This window comes from Stegodyphus dumicola, chromosome X1 (genome assembly GCF_044657685.1).
Source record: "Stegodyphus dumicola isolate Sdum_Otavi_A_Nest chromosome X1, ASM4465768v1".
Taxonomy (NCBI): Eukaryota; Metazoa; Arthropoda; class Arachnida; order Araneae; family Eresidae; genus Stegodyphus; species Stegodyphus dumicola.
The window spans coordinates 116,118,950-116,139,518 of NC_140780.1; the positions used below are offsets into that span (position 1 = coordinate 116,118,950).

At 31.6% G+C, this 20,569-nt stretch overlaps 1 protein-coding gene across 1 annotated transcript in view; it reads left to right on the top strand.

The window, feature by feature from the left end:
• Positions 1 to 20,569, top strand: part of LOC118198369 (uncharacterized) — a 424,861-nt gene that overhangs the window by 376,077 nt on the left and 28,215 nt on the right. The window contains exon 15 of the mRNA XM_085807093.1: positions 17,450 to 17,608. Coding sequence (XP_085663219.1) covers positions 17,450 to 17,608 — 159 coding nt within the window. The remainder of the gene's footprint in view (positions 1 to 17,449; positions 17,609 to 20,569) is intronic.

Sequence of the window (20,569 nt, forward strand, 5' to 3'; positions counted from 1 at the left end):
TTGAGACAAAGCTAGTTCGCTAATTATCCTAAAGCTTTATTGTTTAATCCGCCTGTAATATTCCTCAATAAATATTATGTAATATTTACCACACTTCATTTTAGACTAAGCCAGCCAAGGATATTCAAATATTAATGTTTACTTAAATTTTCTATTTATATTTTCATTGTCAAATGAAGAACTTAGTGACATGTACTTTGCTGCTGAAGCCTAAGTATTTTCAAGAAAATCAAATTTTGTTTTGTCAGTTAATTTACGATTTACGAAATTTGATACTTCAAAATTTTCATCTTGAAGAATGATTTTAATTTCAGCTAAAGTGTTTGTAGAGGTATCTGAAGGTGAACTAAAAGCATGTAGAAGTAGAACTTTCTGATGAATTTTCAACTTGCTCTTGAATCTTAGCATTTTTGGTTTGCCACTCATCATCGCTTAATATGCGGCACTTCTTGTGTGCATCTTATTTTTAAATTCAACTTCGTAGCAATTTTCAAAATAATTTAAGAGGGGATGCTGTCATTTTGAAATTAATGCATCGACACAGTTTTCCTGACAATGTCAATCTGTCTGTGTTATTCTGTCATAAAATTAATTATTGAATCGTGTTACTCTTCACAAACGCTACAAGGTAAAAACAGCTGAAGTCTTGATTCTAAAGAAAAGCTGAAATGAATGTGCTTGTTTTAGCAAAGTTCATTTGATATTTTGATATTCAGAAGCTTTGTAAAATTAATGGAATGTAAGACAGCTAAGGAAATGGTCGATATCGGTTAACCTAAAGATAGTACGCTGATATTTTCTCTTTTGAAGCTCGGGGAAGAAGAAAGTGGAAGCAGGTAACAGGTTACGGAAGACGGGGATCTTTAATATCATATAATTATATTATAATCATATAATATATAATATATATAATATAATAATGCAGATCATATAATAATCATATCATAATCTTTGCTGTCATATTTGACAGTTAGAGAGATGTAGCCCCACGCTCCCTGCTGTGCTAGAATTCGCTTAACACTGTGATTTGTAAAGGAATGCAAGGGAGTAATAGTGGATGTGATGTTGGAAAAAATATATAGTATTATAATGGGTGTGCACAGTGCGACTGCTTGAAAGGACGCGTTAAATAACATCACACAGATCTAGACCGTGTGATGCCAGTATATCCAGGATAGCGTTGATTTTTGTGATGAGAGCCTTTTTGATAACACAGCGTTAGTCGGAGTTCTATCATCAAGTGCTGAAGCAAGTGTTCCTCAGGGCCCGGGTTCTAGAGGAACGAAGCCATTTCTTTTCAAGGGCTATTTTGCAAATGAAATCTCACGTGAATCTTAGAGATTGACGCAAAGGTTAGCAGCAGGACCCTAATTGGCTCTCCATGGCCTTCAACATACTTCAAATTTCTATCAGTTAATTGACGCCCTCCATCACTTCCTGGAGCACACTTTTATCAAATGTGAATAGAAACTGATTTTCACCTACCAACATCCACATCCACTACCTTAACATTACCACTACCTTATCTTCCAACATCCACTACCTTAACCACTACAATACATTATACAATGTTCATGCATTTCTGGTGAATAATAGGGATAAGCATTAATAAAATAGGCATATGTGATCCCTTCCAATAAGACAGAACTCAGAGGATAAGGCAATCCAAAAAGAGCTTCTTCAATAAAAGTTAGCAAACAATGTCACCTTTACTTTTTATAAATTTTTCAAAAAGAAGAAATTTGAAGAAAAATCTGGGGGTCGCATATGGTTTGCGTCCCTTTATTCTGTACGTCATTGGGCAACAGATTCCAGTTAATTAAGTTCCTAAATAAAACGAGTGCTAATATGAAAGTCCTAACTGAAATTCATAATAGATAATGTATTTGTTAAGTCTCCTTTATTACCATAAAAATTGAGAATGTTTCAGGGCAGCGAATCCAGAATAGGAAAGACAGTTTTTAAATGATTTTACCTAAAAAGAATACTTGTACTTGTTAGCAAATATTAAACTGAGAGAGTTCGTTACCCATAGTGAACTCTTCCGTTTAGCGGTAGTAATTGTTTTAGGAAATAAAATGAGCCGTCTCATTCAAAAAAACTTTAGTAAGACAGACTAATTCTGTTCCAGTTGATTGAAATTGGAGTTTTCGAAAGTTGGATTCAAGAGAAATTGGAACATTGATAAAAAGCAGTTTACCATCATAAAAGAAGCTAAACTAATTCTGGAGAATATTCTGTTTACTAAGAAATTCGAATATATTTTACCAGATTTTTGATTTATTAAAGGTAAGTAATGGAAAAATTATACTAAGCAGTTATTTGGCTGCAAGATATGATGCAAATCCTATGTTTGAAATTACGTGGCAAAATGAAATTCGAATTCTGTGAACATTATCAGTTTTTTAGCTAGCTACATGATTTAACAATGATTATTTTTATTTTGGAAAACTCAAAAGATGGAGAACAGACCCGAGCAGTGCCCGCTAAATTAGATTATTTGAATGTGGCAAAGTCACGAGGACTATGTGCTTAACAGCAGGGATGCCTTCGTGGAAGACTTTTAAGAGAACTACCTCGTATTCACGTTACACATAAAGAAAACCATGAACACCAAACATATAGCCAATCAGTTCGTATGAGTTCGAACCCAAATTAGGTCGAATTACCAGTATTCAGGGGTCTTAACCATTCGGCTATTGATGAAGCCCTTTATTTATACGTTTTGTGTCTTCATCGATGCATGTGTTTTCAGCCATAAAACGAAGTGACTATCCTTATCAATTTTAAAAATAATAATGTTTAAAAAAAAAGAGTGATTTTCTTGCAAGCCATTTTATCGTCTTGATTTAAATAAGGACAGAATTACTTGTTGCTAAATTTAACTTTGTGCGTAATTAAACAGCAGATTGTTTCTAATTTATTAATTTCATTTTTTCCTACGTCATCACTCTTCAGTGTCTGTAACATTTTACCTTCATTACAAATGCTTTAAAAGCTACTATGTTATTGAAGAGGTTAAGAAACATTTTATTTTCTTTTAAAAGCTACCCTGGAACTGAATAATTGACAGAAACTTTGTTCATATTCTAACCATTAACATCTTAGTAATTAAAAAAAGGCTTAATTTTATGCAAATCATAATTATTATCGTAAAAGAATTAAATGATTCTGATTTTTGGATTTTCTCTGATCCTTCGGATTAACAACATTTTATTAAATTTATTTCATCTACTTTCAATACATAGTCATAAATATTTATCCCTTTTATCTTTTGTATCGCTGACAAAATTTACTAACCTGAAGTAAAAATGTGTCTTTTTCATTCTCACACATAATCTAAAATTCTGTTCAATGTTTTAAACCTCTTCTTATTGAAATATTTTCAATTCTTTACGTGACTTCTTTACATTACTCCTGCAGGCTCACGTTTTTAAGAATTCTATCAGTTAGTAAAGGAATTAAAAACATTACTTCCATGTATTCTTTGGTGTTATAAGGTATTATCTCTTTCCTTTCCGGATGCCTTTGGGGTGCAACTGGAAGCACACTCGATGCGTATTCAAGAGGTTCAGGGTTCGAGTCTTGTCGAAGGCACTGCACCTGTCGAAGGCACTGCACCCAGCCTCCTGCTTTAAAATAACCTAATGACGCTACAGAGGCGCCCAAACTGAAAGGTGATAATACCTCACCAACAGGATTTGGCGATTGGGTCCCCTAATCCCCAGTCGCACTTTAAAAGGTGAAGTATATAGGGTATTTCCTGCCTCCTTTCCGCATGCCTTCGTGGTGCAGTTGGAAGCATATTCGTGCGATCCAGAGTTCGAGTGCCGGCCATTTTTCACATCTCCAGCATCAAAAGTCCTAATGACTCTACATTGTACAACGATCCAATAACGTGAATATCTGAAGTTCAACTCAGGAAAGAGCATGGCCACTTTTCAACGACTTCTCGAGCGCGATTTCCTCTCCTTTTCGAATCTGGTGCCTGAACTAATACATATGGCGGCTGATAATTCGGCACAAAACATGGATTGGTCGACTGGAGTTATTTCGTCCTCCCTCTTTTGGCTGGCCGGAATGTTAACAATCAAAGCGATTCCTCCATGTGGCCCTTGTTATGTAGTGATGAGCATATCTATTCAGTAATTCGACAGTTCTGACTTCGAAATCATGGATTGTTAAAGGCGTGTATTCGTTTCAAAAATACTCTGTCTGAATTCTTCGTGTCTCCATAATAATAAGCAATTAATAGAACTAATTTTAATATTAAATGAATGCCACATGTTAAAATAACTCAAACTTCGTATCAGGGCATAGCCTAAAGCTTAGCTTATTTAAATATTTTCTTTCAATGTTTGAACTCTGTAACATTCACGTCACTCAAATGAGCTTAGCGTTTTATTCTTTTAGTTAATATTTAACGGGAACGAAGACAAAAAATAATGTAGAAAGCTTTTTAATTTAAGTTCATTTTGACACTGATCTTTTGCCCAAAAAGAATGTTTTAAATATCTCTGGACGTTTTTGTTTCGTAGAAAATCTTTTACTTGAATTTTTTTGGCTTATAAAAAGATTCTTTTTCACATTTTTATTAAGTCACTTCTTATAATATATTGCTTATCGCACTAAAACAATTATTTATTTGTTCTTAATAAAGTCAAATAATTTTTCGTACTTTCATGTAGCCGATCGAATATCCTGTTATAATTTTCATGCATTTACTTAGTTTGCAAATATTTCTTTTCATCTTTTATTTCCTACCTAATTAAATTACATAAAATTATTCACGTATTAGCGCAAAAATATATCTTAAATTATATTTATGCATTTAAATATAATATAGAAAAATATGAAATTTTGCATTGGCATAAGAAGTTAGACTTTAATCGGTATTTAGCGGCAAACGATAGCTTTTATAAGTTTAGTTTTCAAAGATACACATTTCATGCAAGAAACTTTATGATATGATTGTTACAAATTTAAGAATGCCTATTGAGATTAAAATACTTTCTGGATGTCCTGCTGCCTGCAGAGCTTAACTAATCTAACTAAGTATACTATCTATAATCTAACTATAATAATAACTATTTAAGCTTAACTAAGCTTAAATAATCTAAGAATGAATATATTACATAGTATTTTTCATCCATGAAATCATCTTTAGGAAGGACATATTGCATAGCAGCTATTACTACTATCGCCGCTAAGCAGGCTCCCGACCAGGGTACCACACGGGATTTTCACCTACTCGTCGGATTTGAACTATTTCCGGTCAAGCCCCAGCCAAGGGCTAGGATGAGAGTACAGACAGCATTATTGTGTTTTTAAAGAAAACAAAATAGTAATAACATGGGCAAATAAGGCTCTTGAAGAAATTACAGTTTTCTGCGAAGATACACATACTGAATTCTTCTACTACTAAACAGAGTAATTCCGGAAAAGATACTAGTAGTGAAATAACATAAGCATACAAGGCTTTTGAAGAGAATACATGTTTTCAATGTAGAATACATAAGGTATAGGCACATTATTATAGACAATGATATGCATCTAGATAAAAATGAAGTTAAATGTAAAGATAATAATATTCACACTCATTTATAAATCATATGTTCAAAACATTTAAAGCCTACATTTCACTTGAAAGTGTTCAATTACATTTTAAGTCATATTTTACAATCGTTTTATCCTGCAAGTATCCATCAAGACTTGCTATAAAAATGCTGGGCTGCAAAAAGGATAAGACCTATGATGTACAATGCAATAGTTAGGTATCTTAATGAACAGATATATGCACAGATAATGATAATAAAAATGTACACTATTGTAGACGAAATAAAAGCACAATTCAATTACGAATATACCTCTGGTTACACAAAGTGCATATTAAAGTTAAGAATGAAGTGTTACCAACAGTGAAATAACATGAGCGTACAATGCTCTTGAAGAGAGTACATGTTTTCAATATCAGACATCTTTATAGTGTTGTTATACAATAAATCAGAGTATAGTTTTACAAAAGGTGAAGGCACACTAATGTATACAATAATAAACTAGACAATAATGAGATTTAATGTGAAAATAATGATATTAACATTCATTTATAAGGCATATGTTGAAATAATTTAAAGACTATGTATCACTTCAAAGTGTATATTTACATTTTTAGGTATATATTACAATCATTAATCCTTAAAGGTATATATTTAAAATTGCTGTATAGAATAGGTATAATAGTCCTACGTTTACTACAATTACAAAATAATTTAAAAACAATTAAAAAATTACAAAAATTGCTGTGCTTCAAAATGGATAAGAGCTATGAAGTGCAATGGAGTGGCTAGCTATCTTACAATTGGACAGATGTGGAGCTAATGCCGCGACTGCGTAATCATATGGGCAGTTGTGCAGTAGCTCATGATACGTTCAAGTTTTTTCAATGCTAATCTATTATCTAAAACGCTAGCTGTCCATACCTGCCAGTGCTCATGAAAAGGCTTGCGTAAATTGCGTAACAGCTGCAGACACATTATTTTATATAGTTCTAGTCAAACCAGAGTTAAATTCAAAATAATTCTTTAAATCCAAGGGACTGGATCCTAGTGGCTTCTGAAGAGTTTTCTTCCTTACCCTGAGCAATGTTATTTATGTGATAAGTACTATCCCAAGAATAAAAGAAAATAAACTTTTATTCAGTCTTTTCTTACAAGTCGCTTACAAAATTAACCGTAAATTAGTCACAGCTTCTTCTAAATGCAAAATTAAAGGCAACTAAAATTATTTAGGGTAAGCCTTTTGCTACTACCAAGTAGAATTCTTGCATCTCTGAATATAAATCAACTTTACCTGAAAGGGATAATCAGTCTACTATAATGGTGCTCTATTTATTTTTCCACTTGCTTACTTTCAAAGGTAACTTCAATAGCTTTTTACTGTATAACTCTAAAAATCAAGGTGATCCCCTACCTGCCATAGACAAGTTACTAAATAAAATTTCATCTTATGAAAACTGATGTGAAAAAAAAAAGAAACTCCATACAAACTAGGATAAATCGTACCTTTTAGTCATCCGTAGATATTTTAATAATATTAATAATATTATCAAGAAACTTAAAATATTTGTCAAATATGCTCCTGATGTAGGCCAAGTACTTGGTAGTCATTATTAATAGATGTTTTACCTGGAAATCCTACGTAATCATATAAGTGACAAAAATCTATGGAATCATTATTAAACTTTAACCCATTCTTTATGCTAGTTCCAACAATTTCCAATTTCCGCTTTCGTAGTTTTCTTTATACTAATGGGATTTTTTTATCGCACTTAGGAAGTTTTTCAGTAGTAGATTCAATCCTCTATAGCTATCAAATGATGGCCATGCAAACTTAAAGATTTTATTCAATCGATCACTATAAAACGTTGAGCATCATTATCTGTGAAATAAAATAATTTTAAAAATAAAATAAAATACTTTTCTGGACATATTTAAAGTGTTAAACGTTATAATTTTGATTAAGTTTGGAGTAATGAATAAAAACAGAAAAATTAGTGAAACGCATGCTTTGGAAACATATTCAATATAAGTAATTTCTAGTCTGTTCTAAATTTATTAGATATATTATTTTGTTTATTGTTTTAGTAACCGAACATACCTAATAGAATCGCGGGGACAACAAACAGCTTTAAAATCCCAACAATTCATTTCCAGTGAATTAGTATATTCGAGTCATCTGATGACTGCTTTTAAGGCTAAATTAAAATAATAAACCTGAAATTCTGTTAACGCGTAATCATTTATTAATTCTCATTGATTAATGATTATTACATGGATGATTATGTTGCCATAAAATTTTAGAGCTGTTATTTAAATTATTCAAATTTTGAAACTGTTATATCATCGACATTATGTAAATGCATTTTAAATTAATTTTTATGAGCTAAAATTAGGAGTATTATAAAGATTTTTGTAAATTGTTTTGGGTTTATGTGCACATATCCTTGTTAAACAGAAATTAACTGTAACTTACTTATTCACCTCAGATATCTGCTAAACCTTTGAAATGCGTAGGTATTTAGTTATCAATTACAAAAGATGTGTTTCATTATTTACAATCTAGGAATACTGCTTGCAAATTTGAGGCTTTTAATTGACTGAGCCTAACTGACTATTTGGCAACAACAAAAAGAAAAAGGAAATCTGTATTTCGCATCCACTCCAAAGCCAGATCTCAATCCGAGCGATTTTTTTCCTTTCACAAAGTTGAAATCTGAAGACATTAAAAGAAATACGATGACAATTTTGAAATGAAAAAATTTGGATTACTTTCACACCTGCTTTTTTTATTGGAAGAGACATATTGGTGCAAATGCGTTGAGTTACAAGGAGCAGGAGGCTATTGTAAAACAGTCTAGGACTAATTTATTTACTAATTAAGTCTAGGACTATAATTTATTTATTGACTATTATATATTAAAAAAAACTTTCTGAGCTGTTATCAAAGATCTGAAATGAAATCTTAATTTATTGATTAAAAATACATTATAATTTTCTTAATATCTATTTTAAATTGTTAAAAAATGACAAATGAGTGCATTTGGTTATAAAAACATCTTCTCAAATACTATATTAGACTGACTTTATAACTTGCATGCTTCGTAAACATTAGTTATTTGTTATCAGATAAATGTATTATTTTAAATATGCATCTAAGACATTTTTATAGTTGACAATCTACATAGTAATATGAAAAGCTTTACGTTTTCAAATAAAATGAGAAGTTCATTTTCTAAGCATTCATTCTTAAAAGTATTTAGTAAGACAAAGTCATTTGATCGTTCAGAATATTTAGATGGGCATTTATTTCCTTCAGAACAATGAGAATTGGATTTGCTATTAAAGGTATTTTCGCATTCCTTTAGTGAAATCTTCTGCCAGTACTTCGTACTTACCTTTAATATTCCTTAAGGGCCTCTTTCTCGGGCCTGAGCCTCGGAAATATATGAATATCTAATATCGCTGCCCTTTTCTGCTAATTCTATACTTTTCCGCATATTAGCTTCACTTCTCTTTATGAAGTGCACATGAAATAGGTATTCGTTTCTTAGCACTGATTGAAAAGTAGAATTATACAGCTCCAAAAACTTCTTTTTTATCTTATCCGTTGATTACTTCTTACTTATTGATTACGTCTATGTGCTCATGTATTATATGTGTATGCATTTCTGTCCAAAACATGTTAAAAGAGTTTAAGAGAGCTTAATTAAATAAATGAAATTTCGTTCACTATTCATGTAAATTAATATTTAATTATGTCAAATGTTTAGTTTCCTTCGAGAATTTCCAGAAAAATCTACTTTTATTTACTTTATTAATCGATTGTTTTTCATTCTAAAATAACAGCAATCATACTGTAGAGCCATTAGATTATTTTGAAGCAGGAATACATGAAAAATGAGCGATAGCCTGGCCGGGATTTGAACCTGGGCTTCTCAAACATGCCGAGTGTGTTACCGTTACACCATGAAGGCATGCTGGAAGGAGGAAGAAAGTACCTTTCTCAAAAAATTTAATTTCGTTCAGATTCGAATGCAAAAACATCATTAAAATTTATGATAAACAATTTACTATTTTTAGTTACGACATCAAGACTTCTTAATCCAGTTTGCAATAGTTGCCATAACTCTACTGTCGAATCTATAATTTGCTCGCTCTAGTGAATTATGTCAGTTCTCCCTCCTCCCCCCCCAAAAAAAATGAAGAATTTCGATTCATGGAAAATATTATCAAAATTTTTAAAAATACCATAAAATTCAAAATTTAACTAGTTTTAAAATTCTTCACCATTTTTCTCTAAAATAATGCTTTAGAGTCATTTTCAAACTACATATGGACTGAATTATTTGGACAATTTGGTTAACGGCAACGCGGGGAAGGGCTATCTATCTAAGTGAGGGGATGCTATTATGGAGGATTTTCTAAGAAACTATGTTTGGAATCTATTCATATGCAAACAGGAATTATCATCGCTTCAAGGACTGAAATAGAAAAGCTATTTTTTACCGCGAAATTTTTACAAATGAACTATAGGCTCTAAATATGGAAATAATTCTGCAATTTAAAATGAAAGATATAAAACTATTAAGCAGGAGAATAGAAATCTTTGATTGAAATGTGGTGAATTTCTTGGTTATTCATAGAATGAAGGGATATCAAACATTATCAGCAACTGCTTTTAAAAAATATTTGATTTTTATTGCAGTGTGAAAGCAAATTCTGTATTTCAACCATCACGCAGAGGGTAATACTAAAGGGTGGAATAAAATTTCTCAGACTACCAATTTTTAGATTAAATGCGTTGATTTACAGACTTATACAAGATAAGTAGATAGACAGAGTTTAGCTCTTCCTAAAAGCCGAGTTCAGTGACGTCACTTCATTTACAGAACTGGGAGAAAGGAAGACACAAGTTTGAAACAAACGATGAGCCAGAGCCGTCACAAAAAGTTTTCTGGTCGGGAAGAGCAAACCTCGGATCTACGGCTTTTGGGCGGTGACAATGAAGAGAAAATACATTAAAAAAATTTTATCTTTTTGCCTTAAATATTGCAAAATATTTCGTAAGGAAATAAGGAATAGAACAAAGAGTATTAAATACTTTTCAAAAATATTGGTAAAGAAATTTTATTAACTAAACCTTTGAAGCAAACTAATACTGTAATATCAAATTTCAAGCTGTAAATTTCTTTTATTGCTTTAAATATTTTTTTAATTCCCCGTCATAATTTGCATATAAAATATAGTTTATTTAATGGATTTTATTTAAATGATGTCAATATATAATTTTTAGGATTTATTGCGCATTCATTTGTCTATTTTAGTATCTCCAAACTTAATGAAAACTCCCATTTAATAAATGTTATCGCTTTATCTGTGTAAATATTTGCCTATCCGCTGACCAAATATTCGTGGTTTTAGTTTAAGGAATGACTGAAATAAGATAAACTTTCATTTTGGGATAATTTTGGTCATGTGACACCCGGAACTTAAAATTTTTATACAGTACAAAAAACGGCTAAGGGGAAATGCATTTCTTGCAGCCATATTATTCAAATATAAAACGGTCATCTTCATACGATCGAAATTACCTAAAATAGTATTATAAATTAAAGTTCTAGAGACCGTTTTTTACAATTTCTAAAGAAGCGATGCATTCTAAATTTTCAAACGGGAACTCCTAACAGATCTTTTACATCATAAAAACATTTATATGGAGCATAATTCGAAATTTTTGAAGTTGTTGAGCCTCGGCGGCTAAGCGGTAAAGTCGCTGAGGGCTGTTAGTTCGACCCGATCTAATTCCTAGCGTACAGAACTTTTGTGGTTTTTTTGTATTTTCCAATGGGAATTTTTGTGTTTTCCCCATCTGACATATAGATATGATTTCCCTCAGTAAGTCTTCAATGAAGCTATCTTTCCTCATATGCAGATAACTCTTGAGTTGCTTTCCTCTAACCAATGAGCCTAAATTTGAAAATGTAGAAGTGCTTAAATTCGAATTTTTTAAAAAATATATATTTAATCAAGTTAACTCTTTATGCGAACCCAAAATGTTTTATTTAGGTAGTGTTTTTACTTTTCTAACAGTGGTTTAAGGCCTATAGTTTGTAAACTATTTACTAGGGCCAATTTTTCATATCGCGGAACAGACTTCTCTTCTGTAAGATATTTAGTTGGATAACAATTGACTTGCTCGTTAGATATGTCACTGTACAGTGCCCACATAAAAACTTAACTTTAAAGATGCTTTTATTAAAATATCCCAAATGGTCGAACTTTTTATAGTTCGAAAGCCTATCTCATTTTGTTTCTTATTCATGCCCTAGATGGAACTATAGGCGTACAACCTTCAAGTAGTATTCAGAGGTATTCGTTAGCTCAATCTTTTTAAACCTTCTCTACAACATAACTGTAACAAGTATGTCGAAAAGAGTTTTGAATACGGTAGAAATTTATTCATTTTGATTTAAAAACTTTTCTTAATTAATTTAACAGAATTTAAGCATTTGCAGTTTCGTTAAATTTGTAAATCAAAAAACTCGAATCGTTGTGATTTATTTGTCTCAAAAAGAAGTAGCTGTAGAAAATTATGCACTTAAATATATTTGTTTTTTCTTTCATATTTCATGACAATAACAAATTCACAGTTCGATTTTCAGGATCATTGAAAACAAATCGAATGACATAATTCTCTACAGATGGACTGATATTTCTTTTGCAGATCTAGCAATTAATCCGTGTTAGTTGAGTAAGTCTTTTGATCCTAGGTAATTCTTGGAAACAAGAAATACAGAAAATGCTTTTTTCCGGGTAGAGATGAAAAAAAGAGTAAGAAAACATCGAATACTTAAATTGTCATCTTTTCGGGAAGAAAAAATTTGCGAAAATTTATCTTTTTTCTGTTTCTTCGAAAATTCATTTGCTACGGTTATCTAAAATAAATCAAAGAAACTCGTTAGCAGCAGGAGTGGATGGGTCTGGTCTAACCAGGCCGGCAATTTGGGAAAAGGTGCTGGCAGCTTTTCTCGAACTATCCCTCGTTTCCCACGGAGCAAGACTTCCACAGTAACTTCAAAACAGTGCAAAGGTTCAGCAACCGTTATGAAACTCAATACTGTGAGGAAAGCATCCCTCCTCAAGACAACAGGGAGGCCCATGTAAAAGTTTAATCTCGGTAAAAAGTTGTCAGCTTGCATTAAGGTGCAGGCTTCTTTTTTGAGTTGTCAGTCGTTCTCCAAGGCAAAATAGTGCCCTGATTATAAAGTCGTAAATTTGTCGGCGCCCTTGTGAAGTTCGGCGTAATGAACAAAGCAATCCTTCTTTGACTTCTAAATTAATAAAGCAATCCTTCTTAAAGCTGCCGGGACACACGCGTGGAGGTGCTAATCTTTGCGAACCATTGCCTTCTTCAGTAGGCAATGGTAGTATATGCATCTGTAAAATATAATTTATGCAATTATCCGGTTGGTGGGACATAACATCCTTATTTTTTAACATTGAAGTAAAGAATTGGATCCCGCAATTATAAATCTGAATCTAACTAACGACGACAGGCTAAGACGCTGAGTTTAAAAAGATTACCATCTTTCCATTTTTTAGAGTGTAATTAAATCTCTTTTTTTAGTATGAGTTTATCGTGTTTGCTGCATGAATTATACAATTATGATTGACGTTTCATCTTTTTTAAACCATCGATATCAGATAACAAAGCAGCGTCACAGGCAACGGTTGCTCTGGAAAATTTCCCGAATTCCTAATATATCCATCTGCCTCTTCTCTCTAGTATTCAAAAACAACTAATATCACTTTCTTTGTTATTTTTTAACACCAATGAATTTAAATAATATATTCCAAGCATAAGAATAACATATGCTCAGACTATTTGTATTACGACAAAATAATTATGAATATTTATTTAATTGGCATAAGCGTAATACTCTTTACCCGTTACTGATACAATATATGGCTAGGAAACGTATTTCATTATACTCAGTGATCCAATGTCCAGGATCTATACCCCATCGACTTTTGCTCTTGCGCGGATCAAATCTATCCGAATAAATATTGAAAAGTTTTTTTAAAAAATTGGAAAGGACCCGGAATAGGGTATAACTTGTTTTTTAAATTTCAAGCTTCAGGTACTCAGTTTGGTTTTTGTTATTAAATTTTAAGAACCCAATTATAATATTTTGAAGTAATAGTAAATTGTTTTATTATAAATTAAAAATAATTTGAAATTCAAGAGGAAGTTATCGCAAATCATGGGAACTTCATTTTAATCTGATTGCTATATACTCATTTCTAGTATTTTCTCGAGTTTATTACGTAAGCCGCAAATCATGGCAACTGCATTTTAATCTGATTGCTATATACTCATTTCTAGTATTTTCTCGAGTTTATTACGTAAGCACGTAAAAGCTGAAATTAGCAACATTACGAATTAGCAAGTACATTACGATATTACGATATACATTTACACTGACAAATGCACTTTCCTAGTCGGTGAAAAAGCTGCTGCCATCTTCCGGGTATTGTAGAAACTAATGTTATCCGGTTGTTTAGTGTACCTAAGTATAATTTTCAGTTATAGAACTAATAGCATAGACATAAACGAATAACAAGCATTCCGGCCATGCACAATATTTATTATTTCCAACATATCACTAAACATTTTTAATGATCTAATGTCACCGAAAAACGTTGATTATTAAAAGGTGAGATAATTGTATTATTAAAAGAGATAATTGTATTTAATGCTTTTAACCAAAATCATGTAAAGAAATTTAGCAAAGAAAAGTTCATTATTAATAAACAGGTCAATAAGCTTACTCCTAGAACTGGCGTAATAAGTATAATTACCTAAGCCACGTTTCAGAATACTGTTGTCTTAATTGGCTTGCCTTCTTTAACAATGAGTTCCAAACATCTAGTATACCAGAATATTAATAAATTGTACAATTTACGTTGTATGTAACCATGCTTTTTATGTGCTATTGTACTTTCTTTTATAAAGATTTAATGTCAAATTTTACACTATTTCTGGTTTGATCTACACGATTCATAATAATTATTACTGTAAGTGTTGAAGCTCTTAAATTCAGTTGCAACCCACCAGTTTTGGTACTTCTGAATTTCCTATAAAAACCATATTTCCAGCAGGAACTCCAATGAGATGGGTTCATAAACTTCTTTCTAATGCAACTGAATTATAGCTTTAGCAGAAAACTCTATTAATGATGTAGTATTCGTTTGGAAATTGCTTAAATACATACAATGATACTAGCTACTCTCATTTTCCCGAAAAGGGACGCGAAGTGTTGAGTATATGGAGAACTAGAAGTCGCAATGCGTCCCCTTTAGGAAACAAAATATTTAAGGGAATGAGTCTCTCGTTAGGTTGTTTAAAAAAAAGTTAGATATTAAAAAAAAAAATAAATAAGTAATCCTGTTGTTCCCCATGTATAACTGTAATATGAGCTAGTTTTTTCTTAGAACGCTCTCCACAAAGACATTTTCCTGATAAAACAGATACCTTTCATGTATTTTGCTGTATTAATGAAAAACAAAAAACTTAAATAAATAAGTAACAAAAAATTTTAAAAAAAAAACAGGAAATTTTTCACTATCGCTTAGAATACCAGATGAATTTAACTTCTTTATAGTTAAATTGTACCAGCATTTTTACCGTTTATTTACAATGCTTTTCAGTATAAATTAAGAGCTTTTTTTATCCCTAAATTAGTCACAGCATTTATCAGAATCCGTATGGTATGTATATATATATATATATATATAGGATTTAAATGCATGAAAATTATTTGCTAAATATTCCATATTAGCTGTTAGCAAAGTATTTTCGCTGCGAATGAAATTGCATGGAAAATGTTCTCATTTAAAATTCTCTATACAGATATGCATTCAGATTAAACTGAAACACATATCAGAAACACAAAAAAATAATTTCACTATCAGATTATTTTTGTATTGGTCAGGATAGCTCTATATCAGATCTGAGAAAAAAACGTCATTCGAACAATCATAGTAAATTCTGTGAGATAAGTAGTACGATTACGCTGCTTTCCAAAAGTGTCATTTTACTTAATAACAGTTTACGCCGATAAAAGCTAAAATTGTGGTTAAAAAATTCACTAAATTTTAAAAAATTTTCTACAGTACACATTTGAAAGAAGTATACTGCTTGTGTTTCTTTGACTTTCTTAAATCGCAACATCAGCATACTTTCAAGAACATCTTAATATCAAAATTTCTTTGGTTCATTATATTTGAATTTGTATTCTCCGAATTATCGAATGCAGTGTTATAATAAACTTAACATAGTTCAGTAAAATTGCTTTAAAAATTTTACAAGAATACTTTTCGAATTACGAAATAAAGAGTAATAACCTTTATGAATTGCTAACTAGATAAAAAGACAGTAATTTCCGATCAGTGACATAAATGTGAAACGTTTAGAAAATTTTCACCTGTTATAAGAATAAATATCTCGATTAGGTTAACTGATTAAAGCAAAGCAACTCGAGGGCTATCTGCCTACGGAAACGGAAGCATTCGTAGAGAACTTTTCAAGGGATACTGGCTCTCATCCATATTACCCACGGAGGAAAACCATGATAATTCCCATGCAAGCCAGCCAGTTCACCGGGATTTCACCCCGGGTCAAACCACGAATGTTTAAGGACTTTACCGCTCGGTCGCTGCTGGGCCCCTTAATATCCTCGAACTGCGAATTTAAGCATTATTCTCGAATTTCGGTACATCGAAATTTACTAATATATTATACATGTATACATAATTCAGATTCTAATATCAATATTTGGAAACTATGAGCATAGAATGATTTTTCCCCACAGAATAAGACATTTTTAAAGCATATGCACGAATTTCATAGTAAAAACCTATTTTTAATATATTTCCATTGCTCAGTGGTGTCACTAGTGCTGCGTAAGAGAGTATGGCTTTATTCACTCCATCAAATAATATATTATAGTGATAATAAATATTTTATTTAGGCATCGGTTAAAGAAATTCCAGAAAACACATGACTTATTAAAGAATCAGAATAAGGAAACACTAATGGAAGCATTAAAGAATATTACTTCAAATTTGCGGGAAATATCGGTAGGGGTAAAATTGGCGTGTTCTACTTGGGTACTTTTGCAGCGTTAACTGCGAGAGCGAAACCCCTCACAGTCTGTTCGATTGCGGTTATTTTATGATACCTTCAAATTATAGCAACACATAATCTCTTGAAAATGTATTGAAATATTTTTATAAAATTCGGATTTCATATTCACACCTCTTCAAAATTTCAGGAGATGTAATGTGTCTGTTTAGTCTCCATTCTCGAAAAATAATTTATACAACAGAAGTGAAATAACTATACTTTATAAGCTGCAAATTCTACATAAATGCAACGGTTACTTTCATTTGAGCACCTTCTATTATAGTTTACTTTCCTTTACCTAGAAGCATCTAAACGTGTTCAAGAAACTTCTTAAAACTTTCCGTGTGGTTTTCAAGAATATTAGATGCAAATCTCAGACTGACAAATCTGGGGAAAATTTACTGTAAATAGAATAATATATTTGATGCATAAATATAGTCAAGACTTTAAACTGCGCAATTACGGAAACTGTATATTCTGTCTCCATAACAGTCTACAAAAGATCCAGCCCCATCTGTTTTAGAACGTTTTGTAAACAACTTATGTTATATAATTTTTAATTTTTTAATGTAACACATTTTAGTCTATCATGGCAACTGCATTCGTAAACTAGAAGAAAATTATGCTCTACAAAATCCACATTTTAATTGTCATTTAAATTTAATGTTCAAATAAAAAAGTGCTTGCATGTGTCTTTTTACAGATACACACCATTCTTATCAACCCAGAAGACTCGGCCGTAGTTGCAACCCCAGGAGTAAAAGTCGAATGCAAAACACGCCGCTTCGCTTTGGATGAACCCAGAGAATCCCTTTACAGAGCAGAAGTACTCAATCGAGCTCTGAAGAGAGAATTGGCAGAGGTACTGTACTCACGTCTTCGCAAATTGACCCTCATATCAATGGCATGTTATATGCTTATAAATTCAAAGAATGAAATATATGCAATGATGACAGTAAATTTATTTCTTTAAGCATCGTAACAATCTGGTTGATTTTTTTTTCTTTTCTGAAAGAGAAATTGTTTTTCATTTATCATATAACTATAGATTATCATACAACCGTAGATTATTATATTTTCTATTTTAATCTTTTGGCCTTTATGGCTCTGTGTTAGTAAATGAATGTGCTTTCATTTTAGTATATTTAAACTTCTTATTTAGCTTTAAATCATTGGCAGTTATTGCATGGAGTATTTTAATGGTTATAGAGTAAGTATTATGCTTTATAGTAACATTTTTATTGATTTTATTGATTTTTGATGGAACACTATTAACTTTTCGCCCCTTTTAATGCTAATTTCGTATGAGTCTTTCTAATTTTACAGTAAAAATATTTCTTTTTTCTATATTCAGCGAAAAATTCAAGAGAATAATTAATTTACTCATTAATCTGAATAGAAAGTGTAGAAACTAGTATCAGGCATTTTATTTCTAAGTAGAAGATGTCAAAAGTGTGGACTGCTCTTACCGGGATTCGAACTCCGGATCCTCCGATTATGCTTTAGCTTACACCACGAAGACACGTTGTAACGAGGAAGACTATTTTATTTGTCTCTTTTATTTTGTTTTGTTATCTGAATTTTATTCAGTTAAGCCAGCAGAAGGTACACTTTCACTGACGGCTATCTAGGTTTCTCATCTCCTTAGCCCCATCGTTAAATATTGCAAAGGCACAGCGTTGATTAAGTAAGAAAATAAATCAAATCATAGAGTTATGAATTACGATTTATGATTTTCTTCCTGCTTTAATTTCCTGTCACCAACGGTATGGCGATTAATGAAGTACTAATCCCTATACCGTTGGGTTAAGATTCGAATTCCAAGTAAGCCCAAATGTTCGAAACTATAGTTGACTTCTGCAATATTGAGTCTGTCAACATGAACGTTTTTTCGAGTTAGTTGTAATCAAAGTGAGATGCGAGATATCATCTTTCGGAGCAGTTTATATCAAAAATGGGAGAGAAATTCAGGAGATAGCTCTCATATGTTTCCCTAAATTTAATAATCCATTTCAATCCCAGCTTAGTTTTCAAATTGTATATTTCTCTGAAGTATTTATGGATTGCAAGTATATCAATCAACATAAATAATAGTTTAAAAAATCTGACATTATGCTACACTCTATATTTTCAGGATTTTCTTTTAAAATGCTGTTTACTATGAATACTTATCAGATATCCAGTCTTAAGTAGTATACATTATCCATCTTTTTATCTTATTTGTGAAGATATAGTAAAGAACAGAAATTATTACAATATTTCTTGTCATATATCCAGGGTATTAAATGAGGTGTTAATAAAAAATGTTCTGCTCAAATTATTATGGACGAAATTTACTTTCCTCCTCATGAAAACGAATAAACTTCTATAAAAAACTAATATGCATTTATTATTAGTAAAGTGAATTAGGATGCTAAAAAATGAAATTCTTTATTTTAGCATAAAATGTAATATTTAATTCGCAACTTATTTAGATTATAATATTTGAAATACCTGTTAGATAAAAAAGTAGCGAATTAAAAAAAAGTAATGTTAAAAAGTTTAGTAATGTCAAAAATTTAATTACAATAAAAAATTTAAAGAATAATTTCCATAACAAATGCTTTAAAAATAACATACATTAAAAATGTTCTTTCCATTTACTATTTCCACAAAATAGTTACTAATACTAAACCTGTCATAATCATCCCTATTGCTCATTGATGTACTTCATTCAGTTTTAACAAAACTCATATCGAGTATAGGCTTTTGAAAATTTTCAACAGAATAAATTTAGCAACCATTTCCTATAATCATTAATAATTTTATGCTTTTGAATGACTGTTCTAACTTGTAGTTTTAAAATTAAAATTTTCAACGACTACTTACACCCCCTTTTTTTTCTAGTCTCAATTTTAAACATTCCTTTCAAAACATGGAATTGTGAAATGCGAATTGGAAACAATATGATAGGCATGTCACCAAACGAAAAAGAAAAGTTCCTTCACTTCTTTTTCTAAATACTGACATCTCGAAAATGAAATGCTGTTGTCAAAATTTTGATTGACATCCCATGTATATTCGAATGAGCAGTTGAACGTCCAGATGCCTTCGAAAGCTCCTTAAAGAAAGTACTTCGTATCTATCGGATAGAAAATTGATAAGATTAGATTAAAATTCTGAAGTCTTTCGAAAGAATAAGTAAGCCAACAATTTTCCTACTCTGGAAATATCAGTCTATCCCTTATAGATAGATAGCACATGAACCTATAATTTCATTATTAAGAAGTGTATATTTAATCTTCAGATTCCAGTTAAATAAAACTCAGTTTATATTTCTGTATTCTTACAAAAGTCGTTTCTCCGTACTTTTTATGTCTCACTGGTAAGCGAATTTGAATTAATGGCAAAGAGATACATTTGACAGAATCTTTTAATATGTATTAGTGTACTTTGCACAGTTGGGCTTTAAAAAGTCATTAGGTTTTTATTTAAAATAGGTTATAAGGTATTTCTCTCGCCTTCTTAGCGTGCCTTCGTGATGTAGTGGTCTGCATGCTGGGCTCGTATTCCAGAGGTCCGTGGTTCGATTCTCGGCAAAAGCATTGCTAATTTTTAATCTCTCCTGCTTTCCAAAAAATCTTAAATGTCTCTACAGTGACGCCCGAACTGAAAGGGTTGTGGATGATGATTCTCCACACCCAGGATTTGGCGACTGGGTCCCCTAAACCCTCAGTCGCCCTTTAAAAGGGGGAGTGTATAAGATATTTCTCCCACCTTCATAGTGTAGTGGTCTGCATGCTGAGCGCGTATTCCAGAGGTCCGTGGTTCGATTCCCGTCGAA